Genomic DNA, 25,316 nt, shown 5'->3' on the forward strand with positions numbered 1-25,316 from the left:
CAGACAGAAGCCAGAAGTCCTGAATTGAAGGCAGTGCTCTGAGCTCACATTAGAACAGGCAGTAACTCGTTTCCAGGGCCTCACTATGTAAAGAAACAGAGTGTCTGTGCAGAATGACGGCACTCCTTTCTTGGGAAGGTAAGAGGGTCCCAGCAGACTGATTTCCAGTGTGACGTGACAAAGTAGTACAGCTGCCTACTTTAGGCATTGTCTCTCATCACTTGATTATAAAATGAAATTTTAAGGGAAACTAATTTGAAATTAAAAATAAAATAAAATTCATTATTTCTAACAGCTAATCTTGGTCAGAAGAGTTTATATTCATTTATCGCCTTTACGCATAAGTCAAAATGAAAAGCAAATACTGACAATCCTTGAGCCTATAGTGGCAGCAGCAAAGATTAAACACCAGAGGGTTCACCATACCTTGGAGGGCATGTTTCCATGACACTTAGGACCAAGAGAACCTTCTCCACAGCAACCACTTCACAGGAAAACATTTAGTCTTAACAATAATTAATTTGTACTATTAGATGCTTGGGTAGCATGCTGAGTTTTCTTTTTCTGCTTTTTCTCTATCACTGTGCTACATCTTCTCAAACTCCATAGGGGAGAGAACACTGCCATTCTCTAAGGTAAATGATCACATACACATATCTCCAATTATTTATTTACTTATTTTTGGAGAGCAAGGTAGGCAGGGGAGGAAATAAGGACTTTTGAAGTGAGAAGGGAATCAGCTTCTTCATCTGAACAGGAGTCACTAATGAGCAAAGACTCTAACGGTGCAGCCATCAACACCCAGGGCTGACAGCACACTCCCGAGGGCCCACCTGCTAGAGCTGTGGGAAGACTTCAGGTACTTGGCAGAGACGATATTTAGGGAAAGGATGGCATCAACTGCAGCTTCATCCACCTCAGCCTTATTCCTAATACGGCCTAAAGGAGAGAATAAAGAAACCACAACATAAGTACATTTAAAAACAAAACAAACTCATTATGCCAAAAAGAGACTTTTCAATCTGTGCGTAACTTCAGGTGCTGTAAGCATCATTTGATTAACAGTAGGATGGTCAGTTTTCCATTCCTCTCCACATTGTCTTCCCTTTACTTCCCACATTTAGTCAACTGTGAAACCTTATTGATTCTTTGTTCAAAAACGTTCTCATATTCATGTCAACTTTTATTCCAGTATCACTGCCCTGATCACAAAGGTCACCACCCTCTGATCTGGGACACTACAATAGCCTTTTTTTTTCCCTAAGCAAGATTCGCTCTGAACTAATATCTGTTGTCAATCTTCCTCTTTTTTTTTTTTAATGTGAGCCACCACTCAGCATGGCCACTGACAGACAAGCAGTGTGGTTCTGCACCTGGTTACCAAACCTGGGTCACGAAAGTGGAGTGTGCCGAACTTTAACCACTAGACCATGGGGGCTGGCCCTACAATAGCCATTTAACTTGTCTACTGGCTGCTCACATCTCCCCCTTTCCAATCCATCCTACACTCACCTTATACAAACTTCTTAAGCCATTGCCTTCACTGTACCACTTTCTTGCTCAAAATCCTACACCTCTGTTTTCAAATTAACACTAGGAGATGTGGCATTGCATAGAAGTTAAGAGTACAGTCTTTAGAGCTGGGCTGCCTGGATTCAAATCTCAACTTCAACACTTACTAGCTGTGAAGCTTGGGCATACTATACTGTTCAACCTCTCTAAGCCTCAGTTTACTCATCTGTGAAGTAGGAATAACAATTCTTCCCCTATAAGATTGTTACAATCATGTTATATGTTTGTTATATTATGTTATATTAAAAATAAACTAATGTTTTTAGAGCACTCAGAAAAGCACTTGTCACACAGTAAGCCCTATATAAGTGTTTGTTAAAACAAAGATTAGCAAGTCATAGGGTTCTTCAGAGAAGCCTTAGTAACCACTGCCTCTGCACCCTACCCAATTCTTTCTTGTTGGAAAGCATCTCTTGTGTTTTGTGTAACAGTGTTCCATATAAAAATTCATTTTTAAAAAGCTTGAAAACCACTGCCCCAGACAGGAGTGAGTGTAATCTCCCTTCTGGAGGTTGCTAATCTGGTCTACATATACTCAAGGGGTCTATGTATAGAATTCAGGAGGTCTGTAAGCTTGAATGGGGAATAAAAATTACAACCTTCTTTTCACAAACCTCTAACTGAAATTTGGCATTTCCTCCAATTATGAAGGGGAGGGACAAACCACAGGAGAATCAGCAGCACCTGTGAGTCTGTCCTCAGTAGAAATCACAGACGTTTTCATATTACACTAATGTAAAATATCTTGACATTCATCACCACTTTGAAATGATAAAAATTAGACCCTCTACTTATTTAATGCATCAATAAAGAGCTTATATTACAAATTGGTTTAGTATTTTAACAATTTCAGTATTATTAGTTCCCTTTGTAATCCTAAATACTTTATTTTCTACATTTAAAAATATAATCCTGAGGCTTCACCACTGACAAAGGGATTCATGGCAATAAAAGGCTCCGACCCTTGGGGCCAGCCCAGTGGCGCAGCAGTTAAGTGCGCATGTTCCGCTTCTTGGTGGCCTGGGGTTCACCGGTTCGGATCCCAGGTGCGGACATGGCACTGCTTGGCAAAAAGCCATGCTGTGGTAGGCGTCCCACATATAAAGTAGGGGAAGATGGGCATGGATGTTAGCTCAGGGCCAGTCTTCCTCAACAAAAAGAGGAGGACTGGCAGTAGTTAGCTCAGAGCTAATCTTCCTCAAAAAAAAAGGCTCCAACCCCCTGCTTTAGACTACCATTCTAAAGCTTACAATGTATAGTCAATGTTTCCCTCTCACTACTCCATAGTTTAATTTCTCCACTCCGGCCAGGGGTTCTAGCAATTTGCATGTTAGACATCTTTCCCGACTCTTACTCAAAATGTTGCTGTGTGTGGAAAACAAAACAAAGCAAACAAAAATCATCTAATTTCTCTTGAATCTATTCAGGTCCTCTCCCATAAAGCTAATCCAGTCCTCCTGGATCCTTTTCGTTGTTAACTCTCTTAGCACCAGTCTTTTTCACTTGTCCTCATTTTGGCACTTATCAAAACTGCTTTAAACATATACACGTTGTCTCCTCAACTAAACTGCAAGCACACAATACTTCTCTATGTCCTCTCACAGCCTCTAGTAAAGAACCATTCCCAGGGTAAGTGAGGAAAATAATGGTCAGTTGAATAACATATCCTTAATGATGGGAGCTGAGAGACAAGAGCAGTTTCAAACTCAAGGCCTCTATATTCTCCATAGTCCGTGTTCTCCAGTCCAGTCTTCTGCACATTCCCTGTGCTCCATACAGGGACTAATGATATCTCTAAAAAGCCTGGCTCTGTCCACAGCCGATGGAACGTACTCACCTACCACCAGCTCGCGAACATCTTTCCAATGGAGCTCACTCCCCTTCTCATGGATAATGGTCACTGTGATCCTTCGCTGGATGCCCTAGGTAGCGGAGCAGGGTTGCAATTTAGCTGTGGCAATCTATTATTTCCTCTTGTTTGCTGCTTTCTGGATTGTATGGTGTGGGGCGTGCAGGAATGAGAGGTATGGAAAGGAGGGAAATGCTGTCCACACTGTTATTCTAAACAAAGGGACATAGGACAGGGAGTGAAGAAGAGCCAGGTTCTGAAACGGCTTTAGGAACAGATGTCTAGATTGTATGTCCTAGAGTATGAGAGCCCCAGCTCCTATGCCCAGCTGGGTCATAAGCATTTTTCAGCACTGACTGAATCTACTTTTGATTTACCAAAGGGGGAACCAGATCTTTAGTCCATTGAAACTTTCACCCTCTATCCCCTTTAAAAACTTTGGCTGTGAAAGCACAGTTTGCAAACATGAAAATTATACACAACAAAATGAAAATTGTATAAAATGACATGGGAGCTGTACAAACTATGTAGTAATTGAATGAAACAAACTCTTTTTCAAAACAGCTCCTCTAAAATGTATTTATATATAAATATTTATATATAAAAGCAAGAATATATATAAGCCAAGGTCTGAGAAAGAAACACTAAAAAACAAACATACAAAAAAAGAAAAAAAAGGATAAGACAATGTCCCCCCACCCCTGAATCTACCTTAAATGGAGACGAAAAGCAGAAAAACAAAGTTATTATGCTTCTTATTCTGAACTTGTTTTGGTGTTCCCTCATAGGCTCTCTTTTGCTCCCTCATTAGTACCTGGTGAAGCAAAAATGTCCCCTGGCAGGGCAGGCCTGCTGTATGGTCAACCACAGCTGGGATATACCTATAAAAACAGAAACACAAGAGAAAGAAGAAAGACAGAATGCTTATGCTAACTAAGTGCTACTTCATCTGCAAGGTCTTCCCTAGTTGCTACAGTCCCCAGTGGTCTTTGTTTTTCTAAACTCCAATCCCATGCCTTTCTTACCATTTGGGCATTTAATCATACAGCCATTTGCACTTAAATCTTTTCGCATATCTGTGTCTCATCATTCCTACTAGAGACAAATGCTCAAAGGACAGTAACATCCTGTGGCTCCATCCCAGCCCCTACGTAACAGATATTCCATAAATAATGTATAACTGCAACAGCAAGTGTCGGAAGATAAGAAAGAGAGAATTTCAGATTCTAGATAGTTTTTTAAGAATCAGAAAGTGATAAACTCAGTAGAAACTATTACTGTAACTACCTTTCCCTCATAATGCAAGTTATAAGCACATTATACATCTGTCTTGGGAAAGTCAAATTTTTTAAAGCAATGTCACTACAGAAAACTACATATAGGATTGGTAGAGCCATTCCTCACACGTAACAGGAATTCAATGCACGTTTCATGGAGATGATCATGGTGGTGGTACTCAGCACTTATAAATAGAGGATCATTAGGGTAACATTTATCCGCTACCCTTTACATTAACTGATACAGCCTCTTGCCTGTTTCAGGAGTGGGATCTCTTTTATTTGTATTTTTCCAAAAGCGTTTTAGAGACAACTATAAACCATAATGATACTCACCACTTACTTAACACAGCTCATACAGAGAAAGCAAGCTGATGTTGATCATTTTGATCTAGAACAATAGTCCTCAACTAGGGGTGATTTTGCCCCCTAGGGGACATTTGGTAATGTCTGAAGACATTTTTGGTTGTCATACTGGAGAGGAGGTGCTACTGGCATCTTGTGGTTCGAGGCCAGGGATGCTGCTAAATATCCTACAATGCACAGGATGGCTCCCCACAACAGAAAATTATCTGGCCCAACATAGCGCCGAGGTTGAGACACCCTGGTCTAGGTAAACATTCTGCCCCCAATGCCCTCACTAAGATTACTAAGATAAGTCTTGACTGTATGATGTGCAATATGCTTCTGATTCCCTTTACTTTGCTGCTGATCAAACATACCATGTAGGGTTTCTTCTCTCATAACAAAGTGCCATTCTCCATGATCTTGCTGTTGCTAACACAAAGGCAAATTATTACTGAATAGTAAACAATTACTGAATAATAAAAAATATACTGAATAGTCAGCTTGCTGATAAACACCTGATTCAAAGAGTAATACCAAGACCACTAAAATTCAATTCAAAACAGGAATCTGACAGTGACAATGATTCATGAACCTGAATATAAGAAGAGAGACTCAAAATTACATTTTCTATTTTTGAAAGACTTAGCCTTATTTCAAAATTTAGAAAGTTGGACTTACTCTCCTGTAGGCTCCAGTTCACTGATCTCAAACCAAACCAGAAGATCATACTTGCTCATGCTCTGGCCAAGGCTGGTTTTGCTCATGGTGTTTAACTTGGTGGCTGGAACTTTTAAAAGTTTTGAGAAAATGTCAAAAGCTGGTCTAAATCTACTAAGTAAAAGTGTAAGTTCTAATGTCAGTCTTCAACAACACACTTGGAAAAGGTAGCAAGAGTCAGGGGATAAATTTCAATGCAGAAGACCCAGAGAACCCTCACCATCAACTACCTTGGTACCTCTAAATTCAGAGAACAAGGAAAATGGAGAGTGAGTATCTTTCTCCCTCTCAACCAACTGTATCCAACAATGAGAAAACAGGTTTCATGCAGAGTAAATGTGCTCAAAAAACCTCCCTTAGAGTCTCACATTTGGTGGCATGCAGAGCATCGTAACCATGTGGGAGAGACCCATGTGGGTAGAGCCTCACACATCACAGGCCCTCATCAAAGCTGGTGTGGGGGAGTGGAGACTCATCCTCCAACTCAGCAGTTCCCAAACCTCCCTGTAGGTGAGAGTCACCTGGGGAATCTTGAAGGCGGCAAAGCCCAGCCCACACCCCAGGCCAATTCAATCTCAATCTCTAAGGGGGTGGGACCCAGTCCTCTGAGAGGTTTGAAACGCCCCAGGTGATTCCAATGTGCAGACAAGTTTAGGAACCACGAGTCAAATATATAAATACAGGATTCTGTAAATGTTCTTATGTTACACATTTTCTTCAGATTTAAATTCCATATTCTTAACTGTATTGATGAAATAAATTAGCCAAAAACCCAGTATTTCCAAGAATTTCAGATTCTACATGGTGGGCACTTTGAAACACTACAGAGAAATTCTAAAATCTGGCAATACAAAGACGGTCCTCTGCCCAGAATCTGGGAGCACTAGAGTGACAGTCCAATGGCTTGGGATCTAATTATTGCTCAACCACTAACTAGCTATGTGGCTCTGACTGAGTTACTTAACTTCCGGGTGTCTGCTTCCTCATCTATAAAATGAAGATCATGATATTTAGCCTGCTATCTCAAAAAGGTATTTTTTTAAAGATTGGCCTTAAGCTAGCATCTGTGGCCAGTCTTTTTCTTTTTCTTCTTCTTCTCCCCAAAGCCCCCCAATACATAGTTGTATATTCTAGTTGTAGGTCCTTCTAGTTTTGCTATGTGGGACACCGCCTCAGCGTGGCTTGATAAGCAGTGCTAGGTTTGTGCCCAGGATCAAAACCGGCAAAATCATGGGCCGCCAAAGCGGAGTGCACAGACTTAACCACTTGGCCACTGGGCTGGCCCCTCAAAAAGGTATTGTGAGGATCCACTGACACATGTATCTAAAGGCCTTTATGAATCATACAGCACCATTCCAATGTGGAGCCTATCAGCATTATTCACTCCAGCTGAATTCCACAAGAGTTAGCCATGCTGAACAAGAAAAAAAAATAGGGCTACTGATTCTGGTAGTCATCTGAGGGTCAGAAAACAAAACCAGAAGCATGCAAAAAATAAAATCTACTAGTAAAAATCTTTACAATTAAAAATACTGTTGCGAAGAATCTAAACAAACAAAATAAGGAGCCCCTCAGCCCTAGGGTGATGTGGAAAAGGCACAAGCAGCCAAGGTGCGTCCTAAAATCTCTCTGAAGGAAATGTGACATGGTCTTGACATTGTGCTTAGCTCTACATTCAGCTGAAGGAGCAAACAGAAATGTCAGTGCTTCATACACAGAAAGCCAGGCTTTAGGACAAGCCCCTGAGGATGGTTCTACATCTAAGGCAGAGTGAATTTAGCTACTAACCATCTCGTTTAGGTAACCTCTCGCTCTGGCAGCTGGGAACTGGCAGAAAGAGAAAAGGCGGCAATGTGTCAGCCCCATCCTGGAAGGTGGCAACAGCCGAGGACGCAAGCACGTTGGCGTGCTCAGAAAATGTGTCCAACACATGCACATTCACATAGCCAGATACGAGAAATCGAATCAGTTCAATCTTTCTCTCATGGTCTGATGGCAGGATGGAGATGAGGAGGAGAGAAAGAGAGTGAGCAGGGGGTGGGGTGGGAATGTGGCAAGTGAGCAATGAGGAAAAAGGATGAAAATAAACAAAGAGAAATCAAAACAAGATAAACGAATGTGCAGAATAAATTTAATATGCACAGAAATGCCCAGTCACCTGAGAGTTACGGGGAGTTACATACAAAGCAGAGAGATTTAACAGGGAGCTTATCAAAATCTGCAATAAGAAGACCAGAGATTTGGCAGGGATAGAGCCCTATTGTTTCTTACTTCTTATTTTAAATCAGGGACCAAGAATTCTAGTTCCTATTAGATACAGGAGTATGTAAGGACACACACAAGTGTAGCAGGAATTTGAATATGATTTTTATCTGAAAAGTCATTCAGAATAAGAGATGTATTCACACACAGAACATCATGCAAAAGACAAAGCTAGAGCTCACCTGGCTTGGAGAGTGGCATGGGCGGAGGGAAGAATCGTCGAGATGGCTGAGGTGGACTGCAAAGGAAGGGAGACAAAGTTCTTCAAGACTAAAGAGCCTCATGTTGACACTAATGGCATGTTTAAATCCCCTTTAGAAACAGATAGTTTGCACTTTCAACTGTGGCATAGTATCAGATAACAGACATAACCTCACATAGTAAAACTGGGGCTAACATATTTTAATAAAAGTCCCCTTGTAAGTCATAGCTAATAAAAAAATTAACACTGACACTCTGCCATCATCCAAAAGTCTCCGTCATTGCTCTGCTCACCAATCTTGATGTCTCCATTTAGAGCTTATGATTCATAAAGTTCTGGGTGGTTAGGAGCATTATACATGATTTTCATATTATATCCCTATCATCTCACATTCCTATCCTATTCAAAGACTCTTCTCACAGAAAGATGGTACTCAGGGTCACCAGGGCAAAATTCAATCTTCTCTACCTACAATTAGTAATTAGATGGCTTAGAAAAAAGGTGGTGAAGATTCTAAAGAGAAGACACAGGGTAATATATAAAACTATTATTTAGTTATCTTAATCCCTCAAAAGATTTCTTCCTTTCCAGCAAGTGACAATAACAACATCATCAACAACAAAAACTGTTGCTTATTTGGTCCAAACCTGTTAAGCTCCTGTCCTTGCAGGTGAAGTGGGTGCTGCTGATAATGCCCAAAGACTTCAAATACTATTGGCTTAGTTTTGATGTATTCCACAAATGATTCAGTGACCTCCACTGCAATCTAATAAGGAATAAAGCCAAGCTAGATTAGAGAAAGATCTATTATAAGAAAACTCATATTTTTGCTGCAAACAGAACTTTAGCACTTTTGAGCACCCAGTATGTTCTGGGTATTTTACTATGCAGACCTGCCACACCAAAGGATAGGCGCTCCTCTCTGATTTTCATCTAAAGCAACTTTACTAAGTTTTGGCATTCAGGACCCTCAGGCATCTGCCCCAGCTGACCTCTGGCCGGCCTGCTGCCCTTCTCACACTTATCGTTTCAGCTCAGTCAACCTCACCTGCTGCTCCTTTCGCCTGCTCTGTCCCCTGTTGTGCCCGAGGATTGGCTCAGGCTGCAGCCCTGCCTGGAAGGCCTTTCCATATCTCCATACCTCTAAGTCATTCCTATACTTCAAGGCCCAGCTCAAATAGCGGCAGCAATATGGAAAAATGACTGCTGACTATGTGCCAGGTACAATGCCAAGTCTGACCCATCTTTTCTTATTTATACTACATCCTTCAGGAAATTCCCCCACCTCCTTTCTCCACCCAACCATCCATCTCCCAAACAGAAGAAGTAACGTAAAGTATCTTTCCATTAATGGAAATAACTTTCCCTTCTCTCTACTCCCACTGCATTTAAAGAATATCTTTCTAATGTCTTTATATCTTGTACTACTGTTGTTTAAATACGCATTTTATTTCCCCTATCATAGTCCTAAGCACTTCAGGGGCATAATCATCTGTGATTGATTTGTGCATTCCCCAGTGGTGTCAGGCACAGTCCTTGAGCACAATAAGCCAATCAATATTTATCATACACACGCATGCTCATATTTATACAATTAAACATTAAAAAGAAAATAGTGCGTTTTGTGTTTGCTTGTTCCATTTTTGGAGTTGTCCCTTCCTCTTCTACTTTAAGGAGTGGATATGGTTAGGAAGAAAATAAGACACCATTTCATGTAATAGTGAAGATCCTGGATGCTAGAACTACATTTCTGTGGGTTCAAATCCCACCACTACCTCATCCTAGCTTTGTAATCTTGGCGAGTGACTTTAACTGCTCTGTGCCTCAGTCATCTCAGCTGTAATATAGGTATTATGATAGTGTATGGCATAAAGGTGAGGATTAAATGAATTAAGATACAAAAAAGCACTTAGAACAGTAACTGACAGAAACTAAGTTCTCAATGAATGTTAGCTATTGTTATGAGGATGACGACTTTTGAACAGAGTTTGAGAGAACCTTCCTAGAGGATATGGAAGGTCTGTTTTCTTATTCCATATATGAAAGAGTTGTAGGAGGTATTAACGGATTAGTCATAGCATCAGCTGCAAGGAAAACAGACTCTAAATCTTAATTTAGCTACACAAGGTATTTAATAGTTTCCACATTATTTGCAACAGAGCAATGTATCTTATGGTTTAAAGGACAATATATTAACTTTAACAAATCTCATGTTAAACATATTTTTTCTAGGAAGAAACACTAAAAACAACTCGCTACATGCAAACTGATGGAAGATTTTATTGGCAAACCAACCCCCACACTACTCACGGGACCCATTGTAATTCTGAGAAGCAGCCTGGCTGCTCTGTCCACTGAGGATTAGCTCACCACTCTGGCCACTCCCTCCATTGTCTATTCTCCCCACAGAGCTCCCCCTAGCACAGCAGCTCAGATCATCATCCTTCCTCTGCTGAGAAAGGCACACATGACGCCTGCCTCATACCAGCCGCTTCAAGGTACACAAACCTACAAAATGTTTGGAAAAAATGAACCTGTCACTTACATTCTGCACATGATAAAAGCCCAGAGGACTTCCTCTGCCATTGTTTTTGAGGGGTTCAGTGGAGAATGCTTCATCATGGCGATGCAAAAAGCTTAATAAAAAAATAAGACACATGAATTTCACATTAAACAATTTCATCAAGATCTATGTTTTAAGAGCGCAACTTGAATCCTATGGAAAGAGGCATCCTACTTAAGCAGAGTCTTTAAGTGAGCCAAGTTATTTGTATTTCCTTGTCAAGAACATTTTCCACATCATTCAAATAGCGTTTTAGATTTTATTTCAAAAATGACTGAAAATTAACTGACCCTAATCACTTAGCTATGTGGATGTATATGCAAGAATATCTTAGTGTGAAAAATGAATTCAGTGAACTGTTCCTTTGTAGAAGTTTTTTACTGAGAACAAAAATTATGAAATCATTTTGTGTAGGAAAGATCTAGCAGATGCAAGTTTCTATAAGGCAGTACCAAAGCCTGTGTTTGGCATACTTGCCTAGAGTCTAAGACCAGCTAAGAGTAGATTCAAATGTCACCTCTTCCAGGAAGTCTTTCCTGACTCATCCAAACAGTTCTGTGTTCCCACAGCACTAGGGACCTATTTTTTTTCCATAGCAATGATTTCACTGTTTATAATAATATATTTATACACCTATCTCCCCAAAAGACAGTGAGTGTCTCCTATAGGGCTCAAAATACAGAAGAAACTCCTGAAATATTTGTTGAATCAGTAGGCTATATTTATTCATTCTCACAAGTAGTGAGATTTTATTGTTCTCTCTTTCTATTATTAGTCTGAAATAAAAAGTGGAGAATTAAAAAATACTCAATACAAAGATTTACTGTCAGATAGAAAATATCCATCAGAATAACATTCCATACCCAGCAAGAAAGAAGGGAGAAAAAGAAAATGAACAGAGAATAGAGGGACCAGGAGTATGAACTCCTTGTCTTCCAAGGTAGTTCAGTGAGTCTGAGGAGAGTGGTGTACTTTTGCTGGGCATTCCAAATCACCGATGTCACGTGTTGCTGGCATTGTAGCATTCTGTTACATGTACCTTTATAAAACTATTTTCTTTCTTCTCATTCTTCTCCTTATCTCTCTCCCTCTCCTTCTCTTACTTCTTACTCCTTTTTTTTTTTCTTCCAATTTTTTCCTCTCTGGACCATACACTGTACCTGCCAGAGGCCCCATGGGCATTAGTTGATCTCTGATCTACACTCTTCCAATGGTCTGCTTGGAGCAGGTACAAATATCCTGGGGTTCCACACTGGTGACACATGAAATCATTCACATTGCTCTACAGCTGTGTCTTTCTCAGAGGCCAGATGAGAGTCTATAAAAACCCAAGAAGAATTTGAGTCTTCTTTCAACAGGAGTCAACACGCCCTTTCCTCCAAAGCTAACGCCAGGTCGAGATACTGCTCTCTTAGGAAATACTGCTCTCTTAGGGAGATTTCAGGGCAAAAGTCAACACACCACTATTGCCCTTTCAGACGTCAGTTAACCAAATAGATCCTTCCCATAAAACATATCAGTTACCTGACTAGAATAATAGTGAAAGCTTAAAAAACTGATTCATCTAGCCAACTCCATCCCACCCTAAATTTAATGCTGCTAGTGAAAACACATTAAATGGGCAAAATCAATATTGGAAGGATAATATTTCAATAACAATTATGAGTTATAGCAAATGATATTAGTGGCTTACTATGCAGTAATCACTTTAACTCAGGACTTGGCTAAAATTTATATAAAGGCAAAGCTTTATAAACTGCATTAGGACCCCTAAGAAGGCGAAGGCACACACTGAGGGGAGAGGGATGGCAGAACTCTAAAGCAGCCTTTTGGTGGCAGGAGTAGTAAACTGGGCTTCAGGAATGGGGTGAGTCCGACTTCCTTTTCTTGTACTGTGGCCCTTTCTGAGTACTGAAAAGACATATTGATGTTTGGAGGTATTAAAACTTACGATTCTCAAAAATGTGTTTTCCTAGGGATGTCCTGAGAAGAAAGCATCTAGAGTACGGCATTCAAGAGGCTTACAGGCTAGAAAGAGCTTGCATGTGGGTGAGAAATGAAACCTGTCACATCTTCTCTACATAGTACCTTTTTTTCAGTTGATGTTGAATTTTACTGTTCTTTACACTATTTAAATTTTCCTTTTCCCAAGTATTAAATAGGCAAATTGGCAGCTGGATAATTCACTGCTTTCAGACTTATTTACTAATAAGAGATTTCAGCATGAAGAGTATTAAAAAGACTAATAGTCTTCTATTCTAATAAATAGCTTCTTGTCTGGATTAGATCCTATATTCTTGGCCAAGGGGGACAGTCTCAAACAGAATCTTCTACCAGGATGCACGGCCATGCTCCTCCCCACAATGAACCCTGTTTCATTCCATTGTAGGTTTCCAGTTCTTACTTCCATCTTGAGTGAAGAAACCATTTTATTTCAGAGACTGGCAGTCGTTTAACTCTCAAGAGTGTTAATATCTCACAAATGTAAAGCACTCTACAGTGCGCAAAGGACGCCACCTGGGTTAAATGCTAGGAGGCAGAGCAAAGGGGTGGCTTACTTGAACTGACAGAAGATATCTGCATACTCTGGGAGGATTCCACTGGCCTGCAACACTGTTACACGGAAAGTGAAGGCACTGCCCAGTTTCAGGTGGTTGCCAATCTCTTCAGAAAACCCTTCCATTACCATCTTACCATCCAGCAAAGTGCTTGACTTCAAATCTAAAGAGGGTCAAATGAATACACATATGGTTCAAATAATGCACACACCACCTTTCAAAGAAGGGAGAATAAGGCATTCTTTCCACTCCTAGCTGATGAAAGCGACTATCTCCCTTGACAATGGTCAATATTTTTCCCCTTTGAAAATGTCCCCAATCATAGTAAACTGTCTACGCACCCAAGTCATTCATTCGGTTGATTTCTTCTGGAGGAGTGATGACTTCAGAACTCTGACCCTGTCCTTCCACAATCCTCAGCTCCTCCAAGGAGAGACCAGAACGAGTCATTGCAACTGAAGAAAAGTCACTCTGAAAACAAGGCAGGGTAGATTAATACATAGCATGGTTTTCCTCAGTTTCCTTATTTATGTTTATTTGCCTAACAAATAATAGAGACTGGAAAATTATGTGGATTAAGAGCTGCCTGAGAAAAGACAATACAATAAAATAGAAATGTTGGGCCTTCACCTTTACCACTGTGATTGTTCGACATGTCCCAAATTCTACTGAACAACCCTGTAGTTACCCATGCTTGTTAGTTCTAGGTAGAAGAATTGTTCTCCAGTGTTGAACATCCTCCTTATAAACCTGTCTATTTCTTTCTCCTTCCATAAGGTTATCCTCTTCCTGGAAGCCTTCTCACCTGATTAAAGTACTCGTTATCAAAAGATATTTTAGCTGTTCCCGACTGTCGAATTCCAGAGCCATAATCAGGAGCTTCTTCATCCGCTAAGCAGGAAAAAAAATAAGCAAGGATTGAATGAGACTACAAATGGGGCAGAGGGGGAATGACTCCTATTGGATTATAGAATAAATAGGAAAGTAGCGGAGACTTAGGGTTCAAGAACTTTAATACAAGAGGAGACACTAAAGAACAAGTCTTTTGTATAATAAAGACAGAGACTGGAGCAGTAAAGTCACATGGGCTGCTTCCAACTCTAATCAGGTAAATTTACAACCTCCTTAGCTCAAATGACACTAGTGAGTAAAGAATCAGTTTTATTCTTGATTTTGCCCAAATGTCATACTTAGACATACTGATCCCTTTACTTAGCAAGATTGTATACAACAATACTCAACAAATATTTGAAAATATTAGATTGTACTTGTGGAAAATTCCATAAACTCAACACTGGTGGCTATGCCAGAGATTTCCATGGGGGAAAAGCTAAAAGGTCACTAAACACAGCATAGTGTTTAGAAATTAAAACAGAAAAATTATAGGAAACAGCCACGTTCTTTCCTCGGAATGTAGGCTGGATCATGGAAAAGTGTTAAGTATCAGAATCTTGATCCATGCATTACAAAATAGTAGCCAGAGGACAGAAATGTCTAGCAGAAGCACTCTGAGAGAAAATTAGGCAAGAAAAAGTCCTGAAAATCCTTTGTTACTTCTGAAGCAGTTAAGATACATTATTTAAAATACAAATGGCTTTTATAAAGTTAATCCAAGAGTTGTTCTTAATGTTAAAGGAAATCCTTTTGCCCCATTATTCCAAAAGAGCAGTAGCCCAGACTAAACACAATCTATTTATGATACTTGGGAACAATAGTTAGAAAGGAAGCAATAAAAGCTTTCTCTGAGATAGACAAACATACCACAGTTTGTACATGTAACTGAAGTGTGGCCCATACAGAACTGGCCTGCTTTGTCCTAGGCAAAGAATCCATGGCTCTCATTTCAGAAGAGGGTCACCCACCTGCAATGGCTTGTACAGCCACGCGAAGAAATCCCCGCACTTCGCCCTTCTCGCTGACAATGGCCACCCTGTGAATCAGGGGCACAGGGTACAGCAGGTTGCTCAGGTAAACAAATGCCCTAGAGACAGAAACCGGGAGACAAACATCTGAGCATCCCACAGACAGAGAAGCTGGCTTTCAGATTTACTGCAAATATCTTCATGAAACTGTGAGCTGGCTTCTGGGTCTTATCTTAAGGTCAACTCTATGTTCTGTACTCAGACTGTCCCCAGCTGCCTTTTCAGCAGACAATATATAAACAAATGCAAATGCATGGTAAAGCAGCTGACAAAGACCAACTGACACCAAATTACTCCCTATAAAAATTACCAACATAGGTAAAAGAGTTCACAATTGGAAGAAGACTTTCAAGATACTGCTCTATGAATACTGCTAAAGTAGGGGAAAGGGAGACTGCTAAAGAGCTTAACTTTTTAACATAGGAAATTACAAAGAGGTCTGTTTTTGTTTTTCCCAATAGATAAAACAGAAATCAGGAAACAAAAAAGGTAAGGAAATGTGACTGAAATACAGTTAATAACTCTAAAATAGACTTCAAGTCACAGCATTATGGGTCTTTATTTTTACTCTAAGAAATGACTATTATCTTTAGGCAGGGTGACTGACACATATGGGCAGAGAGGCTATGTGGCCATAAGTCTCTGAGTTGCGAGCTTATAGGAGACTACAAGGGCATCAGTATAAATGCCAAGGGAGAAGAAGATAGCTGATCCCTAAAGGGTTGCTTTTGCTCCTAGAGTCCAAAACCTAATTCAGAAATGCATATATTAAAGGTAAGTTACAGACCCAATTTTCTATTTCAAATGAACTAGCAAAGTCCTATCACATTTGTACTTTTTTTTCTTCTTTCATTATTTTGTAGCTATTGATTTTTTTTAAAGCAATAAAAACTGGTGATCACAAAGCTTAACCATGTTCATCCCAATTAGTGGATGGGAAATAAAATCTAGTTCCTGCTGTTACTCCTGTCTTCCCACTGGGTATATGCTGATCTTTGAACACAAGACAAGACAAAGAGCAAACATTTGCATCAAGAAATCAAACATAACTAAACATGACACATATGCCTGTCTGCTTCTCTTCCTGCTCTGAAGTCTACTTTAAAACAAAGAGAAAACGAAGATGGAGTGGATTCTTGGGATTTCAACTCAAAGTAATGAAAAAAATTCTGAATAGACAAAATACACCACAGGAAAACAAATGTTAATAAAACTTTAAGAGCATAAATGAAATATGAATGAAGAGGATAACAAAAATAACTGCAAGTGAACACTGAATCAGATCAAATGATGTCCACTTCCCTTTCAGTCTGCTCCAAAGGCTGGGAGGGCAATGCCAGGAAACAGGGTAAAGCTTTGTTTAAAAAATTTAAAAATGAAAAGTCTTCTGGAAAGGATTACAAACAAGACTCTCAAATATCAACTACTGTGATAGACTTTAAAGACTACGAATTTGGTATAAGTTACCAAATGGATAATTTCACTTCCGAAGTCAGCACACATACAGACCACCTTCCTTTCTGATTGGCATTCCAGCCAGACATGCCCACTTTCAATGCCTGGGTCATTTAGAGAGCCACCAATGATGCTCTGGTCCTTGCGTGGAGTCTTCTCTGAACTCTACTACCCACCTCATGCCTTTGATTTCACATCTTCAGGTCTTATCCCAAACACCACTCTCTCATGACAGGTCCCCCCAATGTTATATGATCTCCATGACACACATGATTCCATCATTGCTATGATTTACATTTATTTACGTGATTATTTAATTCGTCTGTCTCACCCACCAGACTGTAAGCCTATGAGGGCAGGAACCATGTCTGGGTTTGCTTGCCACTGTGTGCAGAGGGCCGGACATTACTATTAGTTACTCAGTAAATATCTGGTAAGTGATTAAATATCTATGAACATAAATGAACAGGAAAATGATTTGTCCTTTAAGTGGAAGATTCTTCAGAAAAATGGGTTACACCAGAGATACAGAAGCAAAGCCATCCAACTTTATATTAGGTTGATTTTCAAAGCCATCCTCATGTTGGATATTAACTATTTACTTCCTCTACTTTATATGTGGGATGTCTGCCACAGCATGTCTTTTCTATTTTTAAGATTTTATTTTCTCTTCCTCTCCCCAAAGCCCCCCAGTATATAGTTGTACATTTTAGCTGTGAGTCTTTCTAGTGTGGCACGTGGGACACCACCTTAGCATGGCTTGATGAGTGGTGCTAGGTCCGTGCCCAGAATCCAAACCAGCAAACTTGGGGCCACTGAAGCAGAACAAGCAAACTTAACTGGGCCAGCCCCGCTAGAAGGTGTTTAGAGTCCTGACTATACTTAATTTTTTTTTTTTTCCTTTTTCTCCCCAAAGCCCCCCAGTACATAGTTGTATATTCTTCGTTGTGGGTCCTTCTAGTTGTGGCATGTGGGATGCTGCCTCAGCAGGGTTTGATGAGCAGTGCCATGTCCGCGCCCAGGATTCGAACCAACGAAACACTAGGCCGCCTGCAGCGGAGCGCGCGAACCTAACCACTCGGCCACGGGGCCAGCCCCTATACTTAATTTTTATAGTTATTTTCATACTTAAAAATAGCTATTCAGGGGCCAGCCCCCGTGGCTGAGTGGTTAACTTCACACACTCTGCTTCGGCAGCCCAGGGTTTCGCCAGTTCGGATCCTAGGCACGGACACAGCACCACTCATCAAGCCATGTTGGGGTGGCATCCCACATGCCACAACTAGAAGGATCCACAACTAAAAACATACAACTATGTACTGGAGGCACTTTGGGGAGAAAAAGGAAAAATAAAATCTTTAAAAAATAGCTATTCATGGGGCTGACACTGTGGCATAGTGGTTGGGTTTGGTGTGCTCTGCTTTGGCGGCCTGGGTTTGTGGGTTTGGATCCTGGGTGTGGACCTATACCACCCGTCAGCCATGCTGTGGTGGCAACTCATATATAAAGTGGAGGAAGATTGGCACACATGTTAGCTCAGGGCTAATCTTCCTCAGCAAAAAAAAAAGCTATTCAAAAACAGGAACTCCTGTTTTTTGTGGGTTTTTTTTTTTTGAGGAAGATTAGCCCTCAGCTAACATCTGCCACCAATCCTCCTCTTTTTGCTGAGGAAGACTGGCCCTGAGCTAACATCCGTGCCCATCTTCCTCTACTTTATATGTGGGACGCCTACCACAGCACGGCTTGACAAGCAGTACATAGGTCCACACTCGGGATCTGAACCAGTGAACCCCAGGCCACTGAGGTGGAACATGTGAACTTAACCACTGTACCACTAGGCTGGCCCCAGGAACTCCTGTTTTTAATTTTATAAAAGTTTACCACTTGAAGGCACAGCATATCATGTTAACACACACACGTTACAATAAAGTCCTATTTGAGCAAATATTAAAGACATATTCTGCCGATGGCAATGACTATTCCAAAGGTGGAAGAACAAGAGGTACTCTTGCAGATTTCCCTTTCTAGAAAAGAGAATTCTACAATTCTATGGCAGTAGCAGGGGCACTGGCACTGTGACTACACAAGAGCACAATCACTAGACAGCTCCTTGTCCTATTATCAGTACAGAGTCCTTAACCCCAAATCAATGCTGTATAAAAGTTCTCCTTTGAAGTTTTCTAGACTGAAATTTTTACTCTGCATTCTTGAGAGTTCTTATACCTTGACCTAGCAGACTGAAGGAGAACAGGGATGAGAGGGGAAGATGTAACAGATATATTAGCAGAAAGTTCTGTGAAGTTACATCAAAAAGGGAAAGAAATTTTGTCAACATAAAGATAAGAAAAATCAGCATAATTATGGTTCTAGTTACAGCAAGAATGTCAGTTCAGGTACTCAGGTCACAGAATAACCATCTTTTGCCCCCTTTTAACCCAGAAGACTAGCTTAAATATTTACATTTCATCCAAAATTATGATGGATGGTTCATAACATCCCAGCATGCCATAAGAGAACAGCTAAAGGGACAAGCTCTTTTCATTTTCATATAAAAATTCACCAGAGGCAGCCAAGGCCAAGAAACAAAATCTACAAACAGAATTTCACAAGAACCTGGAAAATTTTACAAGTAACTTTTTTTGCAATTATGTGCCAAATAGGGGAAATTCAATCCTGTGAATCACAAGAATGAGACAGAAGTTACTCTTCTTACACATACAATGACCTCTACATAACTGGGTGACGTTGCATTATTATCAATTTTGTTTGTAAATAAGAAATGTAGTTAAGGGTGAAAATAAAGAGCTATCCTTCACTTTATTGATTGCTATGATTTCACCTCCTCCCCTAACCTTTTTCTTGCAAAGCAAAGTTAGCTTTAGAACCTGGGAACCCAAACAAATAAAAATGTCAATTCCTAAGCCATAGCTCCATAAACATTTTATTTGCAAATCAAAGTAAAGTTGATTGCTTTATACCTACACTTAAATGTGCTATGATTAAAATGAATAAAACTAGAGAGAATAATACATATATGTTAAGTTAGTGACTTCCCACATTAAGCGGGATTCTGACTTAAGTTTTCCACACAGCTGACTCATAATACAAATGCTTCTGAGTGGTACTCTTAACCAGCATATTCATTTTGCTAGTGTGGATGACAGAATCTGAACGATCAAAAAGATCTTTAAGGCTCTTTTTTTTCTATCTAACTCTTCATTTTACACTTGAGAATGAAGCAACAGGCCTCAGCTTAAGTTGGTTGTCCTAAGTTAGGCTCCTCCTGACAATTAGGTCAGTGTTCTTCCCATCATGCCATGTAAGATGAAGCTACCTACTCCTCACCGTGCAATGGCGTAAAACACAGTGAGCAGCGTTAGAAGCTGCGCAACTGGCACCCGGACCAAGCAGTATGGATAGAAACTTGGTTCTAACTTTCAACTCTCTAAGAAGAGGATGGAAATGTACTGAAGGGCACACATGCCATAAAATAAGGAAACCATTATGATCCCATTATTTGTACACGGAACTACCTTTCTCAATTTTAATATCAATCAGCTTCTCTGAAATTCTCAGGATCTACTCCTGGCAATACACGAGCAGAAAACAATATTCATGATTGTATTAATCCCTTTATGTTTATTCATGGAAAAACTGAATAAATGCCCCTTCGCCATTTTTGTAAAACCCCAAGAAAGTCTACTACTACAATCAATAGTCATAACTGAGGCTTTCATTTTTATCAAAAAGGCTTTCCTTTCCCCTATTCCATAACAGTGATCATCGTTTACATTATTTATTTAGTTCTCACCAAGTAACCAACACCAACTATAAGTTAAGTTTTAGAACTCATGTCTCTACTGGGTCAGGAGACTTGCTGCAATTTAACTTTTAGATAACTGGTGCTTAGCCATTTAATACTGACATAACTCCCTTATTTTTAAAGGATTCAACAATGTGTGTTCTAATGCACCAATAGAATTAAATTTAATACCTTAAAATCTGCCCATATTTTTTTGTTAATCCAGTGAGTGTTGCACTGTTGAATCTGTGATTAAAATTACTTCAGCATGAAGACTGGATCGTAGACAAAGACATCAGTATTAGGAGCATGTGCATGAGAGTTCTGCATCACTGACAGATGGAGCCAGAGACAATGCCTCATTTAGGTAAACTAAACTTGACACAAAGCAGTTTCATGGAGCACTGAACAATATCTATTGTTGATGGTGTAACAGATAATTTTACGAGATTCATCATTATAAAGCCTAAAGGTAAAATTTTAGCAGAAGCCAAAGAAAAGACCTCTAGATAGGCTCAGTGAACCTGGCCAAAGAAAGGCATCCATTTTAGACAAAGAGAAAACTTCATGTTCTTGATTCTTTTTTGAACTCATAGACTACGCAAAAAATAAACCTAACACTACTCTTGATTCCACGTTTGTCCTCTTGATTCCTGGTGGTGCCGCAAATCCTTTAGCCTAACCTTGGACTTGCTCTGCTCTCGTCCTGTTATTCCCATATGCTTCCTCACTCACATTACTACAAAAATGAAACAGCAGACCACAATAACATTCTTCGGACCTGTAACATTTGACTCCTAGCTTTAATTACTTTCTCCTCTGGAGTTTCCTCCTTCAGAAGAAAATTAGTGGGCAATTTAAGACCACGGGTCCTCCATGTAGAGTCTCCACACATTGCCATATGCTGTACCGAGTAGACCGAGTACCTCATGAACACTGCCTGAGAGCTCTCTCTAGCCAGATCAGCGTGTCAGGAATTGAACTGTCTAAAGCAAGATCATCCAAAATTGCACAAGGAGCCTCTTTAGAGCAAGAGCTGGTCCCTTTTTGCCTTTCTCACAATAACCTCACCAACCTTCCCACTAAAATGAACCATGGGGATCGGTCGTAAAACGGGTCATGCCCGTCACTGAAGAGATCTGATCCCTCCTCCGTCCCTGCGTCAGAGCCGGTGTCATCCACGAATGCCTCATCATCAAAATCCTCCATCTCATCTTGCTGTTCGTCAGCCAGCTCAGTGATGTCGGAATCGGCCGTGGAAAAAGTGGGGGAGGGTGTGCGGTCAGCAAGGCGCTCATTCACACAGCCGTGGAAAATGGGGGAGCTAGACACCAAATAAGACGCCGATCGACACAGCCAAGGAGAGAGGAATAGTTGGTTAAACAGGAAGCTATAGGTGCCAATAGGACAGAACCCACTGGGGAATCAACACAATAAAAGCAAGTGGAAAAGCCAAAAGGATAAAAATAAGCATAAATCATCTTGTTCAGGTGAAAGGGAACAAGGACTGATCCTTAGAATAAGAAAAGCAAAGGAAATACATGAGCAGAATCTCTTGGATAAATAATGCACTATAAAACGGTGATGGTCTCCATTTCACACAAAAGATCAGCAGCTGGGCCTCAAAGGAGCCATTCGACATTAGGTGAAATAATGAGTTTTAAATCTTTATTTTATGTCATCTTGGAGCAGAAAACAAAATGGATGAAATGGTATACAGCAAAGCAAATGTGTGCCTTGCTTGAGTAAGATGTGTGTGGCCAATTCATCTCTTTAAGAACACTACTGTCAGAGTAGGGTGGAAAGACTTACTTCATTTCTACAAAATACTACGACTTCAGCTCCACCTTTTTACCCAGTTCCTTTAAAACTGTGAGAAAGTTTTTGCAATTGAAAAACAATTCAAATTCTGAAATCATTAAGCTCAAAACTTACATTTCTCTGCTTTCTCTAAGCCTCTAAGAACTTGACTCAATATGGACTCACAGAGGCACTATTTGTGTCCATTAAATGATAAAGTAACATATACACAAAAGAGGCTCAAGTGGACTAAACTAAGGTATAGAATTAATTCACCCTTGGCAGCCTAAAGAGAAATGAATGCTTTAAAAAAAAAAAAGTGAGGACATATCAGATCATGGAGAGGCTGCATTCTGCTAAGTTGTAAGCCATACTATGATTTCAAACTGTGCAGGATACAGACATAGGTTTTCTTTTTCTTTTAAATCTATCTTGTTCAACTGTAAAACATTTTGTGAATGAGATGAAAAGCAGGGGAAGACTGTCAATTACTTTGGTTGAAAGTTTGAGACTTAAAACAAATATGCACATTGAATAAAACCAAAGGGAAATATACCAAATGACACAGCAGCTGCGACTGACTGGCTAAGACTACAAATGGAGCTTTCTCATACTCTTTTTAACTTTCTATAATATCTGCTGAGGTTTTAAACAATTAAAATAAAACCAATCATTATTTAAAAAGAAGACATCAATAAACTCACTACATACCTTCCTACAAGTTTGAACCAATGGAACCGATCATAAAATGGATCACTGCCAGTCATAGTGGTTTCGCTTTCGTCTTGGGCACTGGAGGCCATCTCACCTGCCCTGTCATACATCTCTCGCATCAAATCCAGCCTCTGCCTATATAGTAAACATAAAGTGCACTGGGTTAATATCACAAGATTGCATTAAAATTTCACTTTGGAAGTATCTTCCATGCAAGATTAAAAAAAGAAAGCTTCTCCCACCATTTAATGATATTAAAAAAGAATGAAGGCCAAAAGTACAGAAACCAAAACACCCAGTATCCAAAGTGTCTGAGTTTAGAGACAAGCCACCAAAAGTCAAGAATAGCCACCTAACCTCTACCAAGTCGTAGGAGAAATGTAGTTCAATGGTGTGTGACATCTCAAATATACTGAAACAGCAGACAATACCCCATCATGCTAAATGCAAAGGAAGCTACTTATAACTTTCCTGTTTACTATTGATCATCAGGAGATCCAGAACAGAAAAAGATAAGTAATTACTAGATCCAGGAAAGAAAGAGATACTATGAAACTGGAACACTTAAAATGTAAGAGGCTCTATGGAAGGTAAACTTAAATTATATCTGCAAATGACAAAAAGCTGTTTGTGAAGTGGGATTCATTCACTTAGAAATAATCGGATGGATAGTACTCTCACTGGCCAACAGCAGCAGAGAAGCACAGAAAAGGGAGTAATAGTGATATCATAGAAAGGAGCATTTGAGGGCGTCCACTTGAGCAATTCATTATTATTTCCTAACTAAAACAATTAGCTTTATGAATAATGTTTCCATACTTGAGTTTCTCCAAAGACCAATAATGTGTTGCTCCGTTCTTCAGATCCTGGACTTCTACTGCCACCACCGTACGAGGGAAAGGCCTGTCTTCGTGAGTTTTTTCCATCTCAGTGGGAAGTAATTCAGGAGGCAAAGGGGAGTACAACGTGTCAGTCAGCAGAACAAACTGAAACTGTACCTAAAAGGAAAGAATAAACCATTGACAAATGGCCTTTATGTTTTTGGCAAGTAAGCTTCAAAAACGAAGGGAAATAACCACACCCAATGAGAAAGAGGTCAAGTATATAGTATGCGCTCAACAAACAGCTTGTGATTGACTGAAAAAAATGGCCACTTACACAGTAATCATAAAGAATAATTCTAATTTCAAGTTAAGCTATTTACAGACTTTGCTTTCCTAGCCTGGCACAGCGTTTTTGCATAAACTAAAATCTCAATAAATATATTTTGGTTGACTGAATGAAGACTTTTGTAAAATTTATTCAAGAGAACAAAAGGTAGACCCAAGAATGCATCTCTATTCTCTCACTAAGAAGAGAAGGTGGAAACATGTCACAATGTTCCATTTTAAATTCAGAGGACTCTTCAAAGTGTTTACTATATGTGAAGTCCTGTGCATGCCTTACGGCATTTTTTTCTCACTACCACCCTATATTTTCAGCAACAAATATTAATTAAATGCTACATACAGCAGTAACAAAAAAAGACATAGTCCCTGTCATCATTTAGTCTACACGAAGAGGGGAATAGTTAATAAATAATTACAAAATGAGGCGGGTTGCCAAGATTATGAATGAAGAAGACAGCTTATCCCCATTTTACAGAACTAGAATATAGCCCTAGAAGATTGTGAATTTTCCCAAAGTCAGGCAGTCTGTGCTCTTACCTACTATGTGATATTGCCCCCCACTGTAATCATAGTAATCAGGAGACTGTTAGATAGTGGGACACACAGAAGAATGAATCTAAGAACTGGTGCGATTTGTTGGTAATAATTAAGACAATCAGTAACATTTACTGCCTTGTACCATTTCCAGGAACTATTTCAGCACTTTACAAGTATTCACTCTTTTATCCCTCACAAACTCCCTGGACAGGAGACCCTGTCGCCAAGCCCATTTTGTAGATGAGAGAATAGAGGTACGTGGCTATTATGGTCAACACAACAAGGAGAGCTGGGCTAGGAACCTGCTGTCTGGGTGCAGAGTGCATGGGCTTGTCCACTACACAAAACTGCCTCTCAGACCCTAGAAGAGCAGGAAGCACACAAGTGCAAACTTAATGGTAGAAAACTAAAATAAAATTGAAGTTTTCAGAAACCCAAAGGAAGTATTTTTCTAATAAGCTTCTCTAGCTCCTGGGATGGATACAGTCTTCTCATTTGTAAAATAAGCTATATAAAACATGTTATTTTAAAAATTTCATTTAATAAATATTTAATTAGTATCTACTATG

General features: G+C 39.8%; 1 protein-coding gene across 6 annotated transcripts in view; it reads right to left on the reverse strand.

The window, feature by feature from the left end:
- Positions 1 to 25,316, reverse strand: part of KIF1B (kinesin family member 1B) — a 134,549-nt gene that overhangs the window by 19,392 nt on the left and 89,841 nt on the right. For all 6 annotated transcript variants that reach the window (XM_046661801.1, XM_046661797.1, XM_046661800.1 and 3 more), the window contains 13 exons: positions 23,861 to 24,039; positions 23,039 to 23,176; positions 15,211 to 15,329; positions 14,154 to 14,239; positions 13,690 to 13,819; positions 13,349 to 13,511; positions 10,773 to 10,863; positions 8,875 to 8,993; positions 8,208 to 8,263; positions 5,725 to 5,833; positions 4,236 to 4,302; positions 3,410 to 3,494; positions 834 to 939 (listed from right to left, as the gene is read on the reverse strand). In XM_046661801.1, the coding sequence (XP_046517757.1) occupies positions 834 to 939; positions 3,410 to 3,494; positions 4,236 to 4,302; positions 5,725 to 5,833; positions 8,208 to 8,263; positions 8,875 to 8,993; positions 10,773 to 10,863; positions 13,349 to 13,511; positions 13,690 to 13,819; positions 14,154 to 14,239; positions 15,211 to 15,329; positions 23,039 to 23,176; positions 23,861 to 24,039 (1,448 nt within the window). The remainder of the gene's footprint in view (positions 1 to 833; positions 940 to 3,409; positions 3,495 to 4,235; positions 4,303 to 5,724; positions 5,834 to 8,207; positions 8,264 to 8,874; positions 8,994 to 10,772; positions 10,864 to 13,348; positions 13,512 to 13,689; positions 13,820 to 14,153; positions 14,240 to 15,210; positions 15,330 to 23,038; positions 23,177 to 23,860; positions 24,040 to 25,316) is intronic.

This window comes from Equus quagga, chromosome 5, assembly GCF_021613505.1.
Source record: "Equus quagga isolate Etosha38 chromosome 5, UCLA_HA_Equagga_1.0, whole genome shotgun sequence".
Taxonomy (NCBI): domain Eukaryota; kingdom Metazoa; phylum Chordata; class Mammalia; order Perissodactyla; family Equidae; genus Equus; species Equus quagga.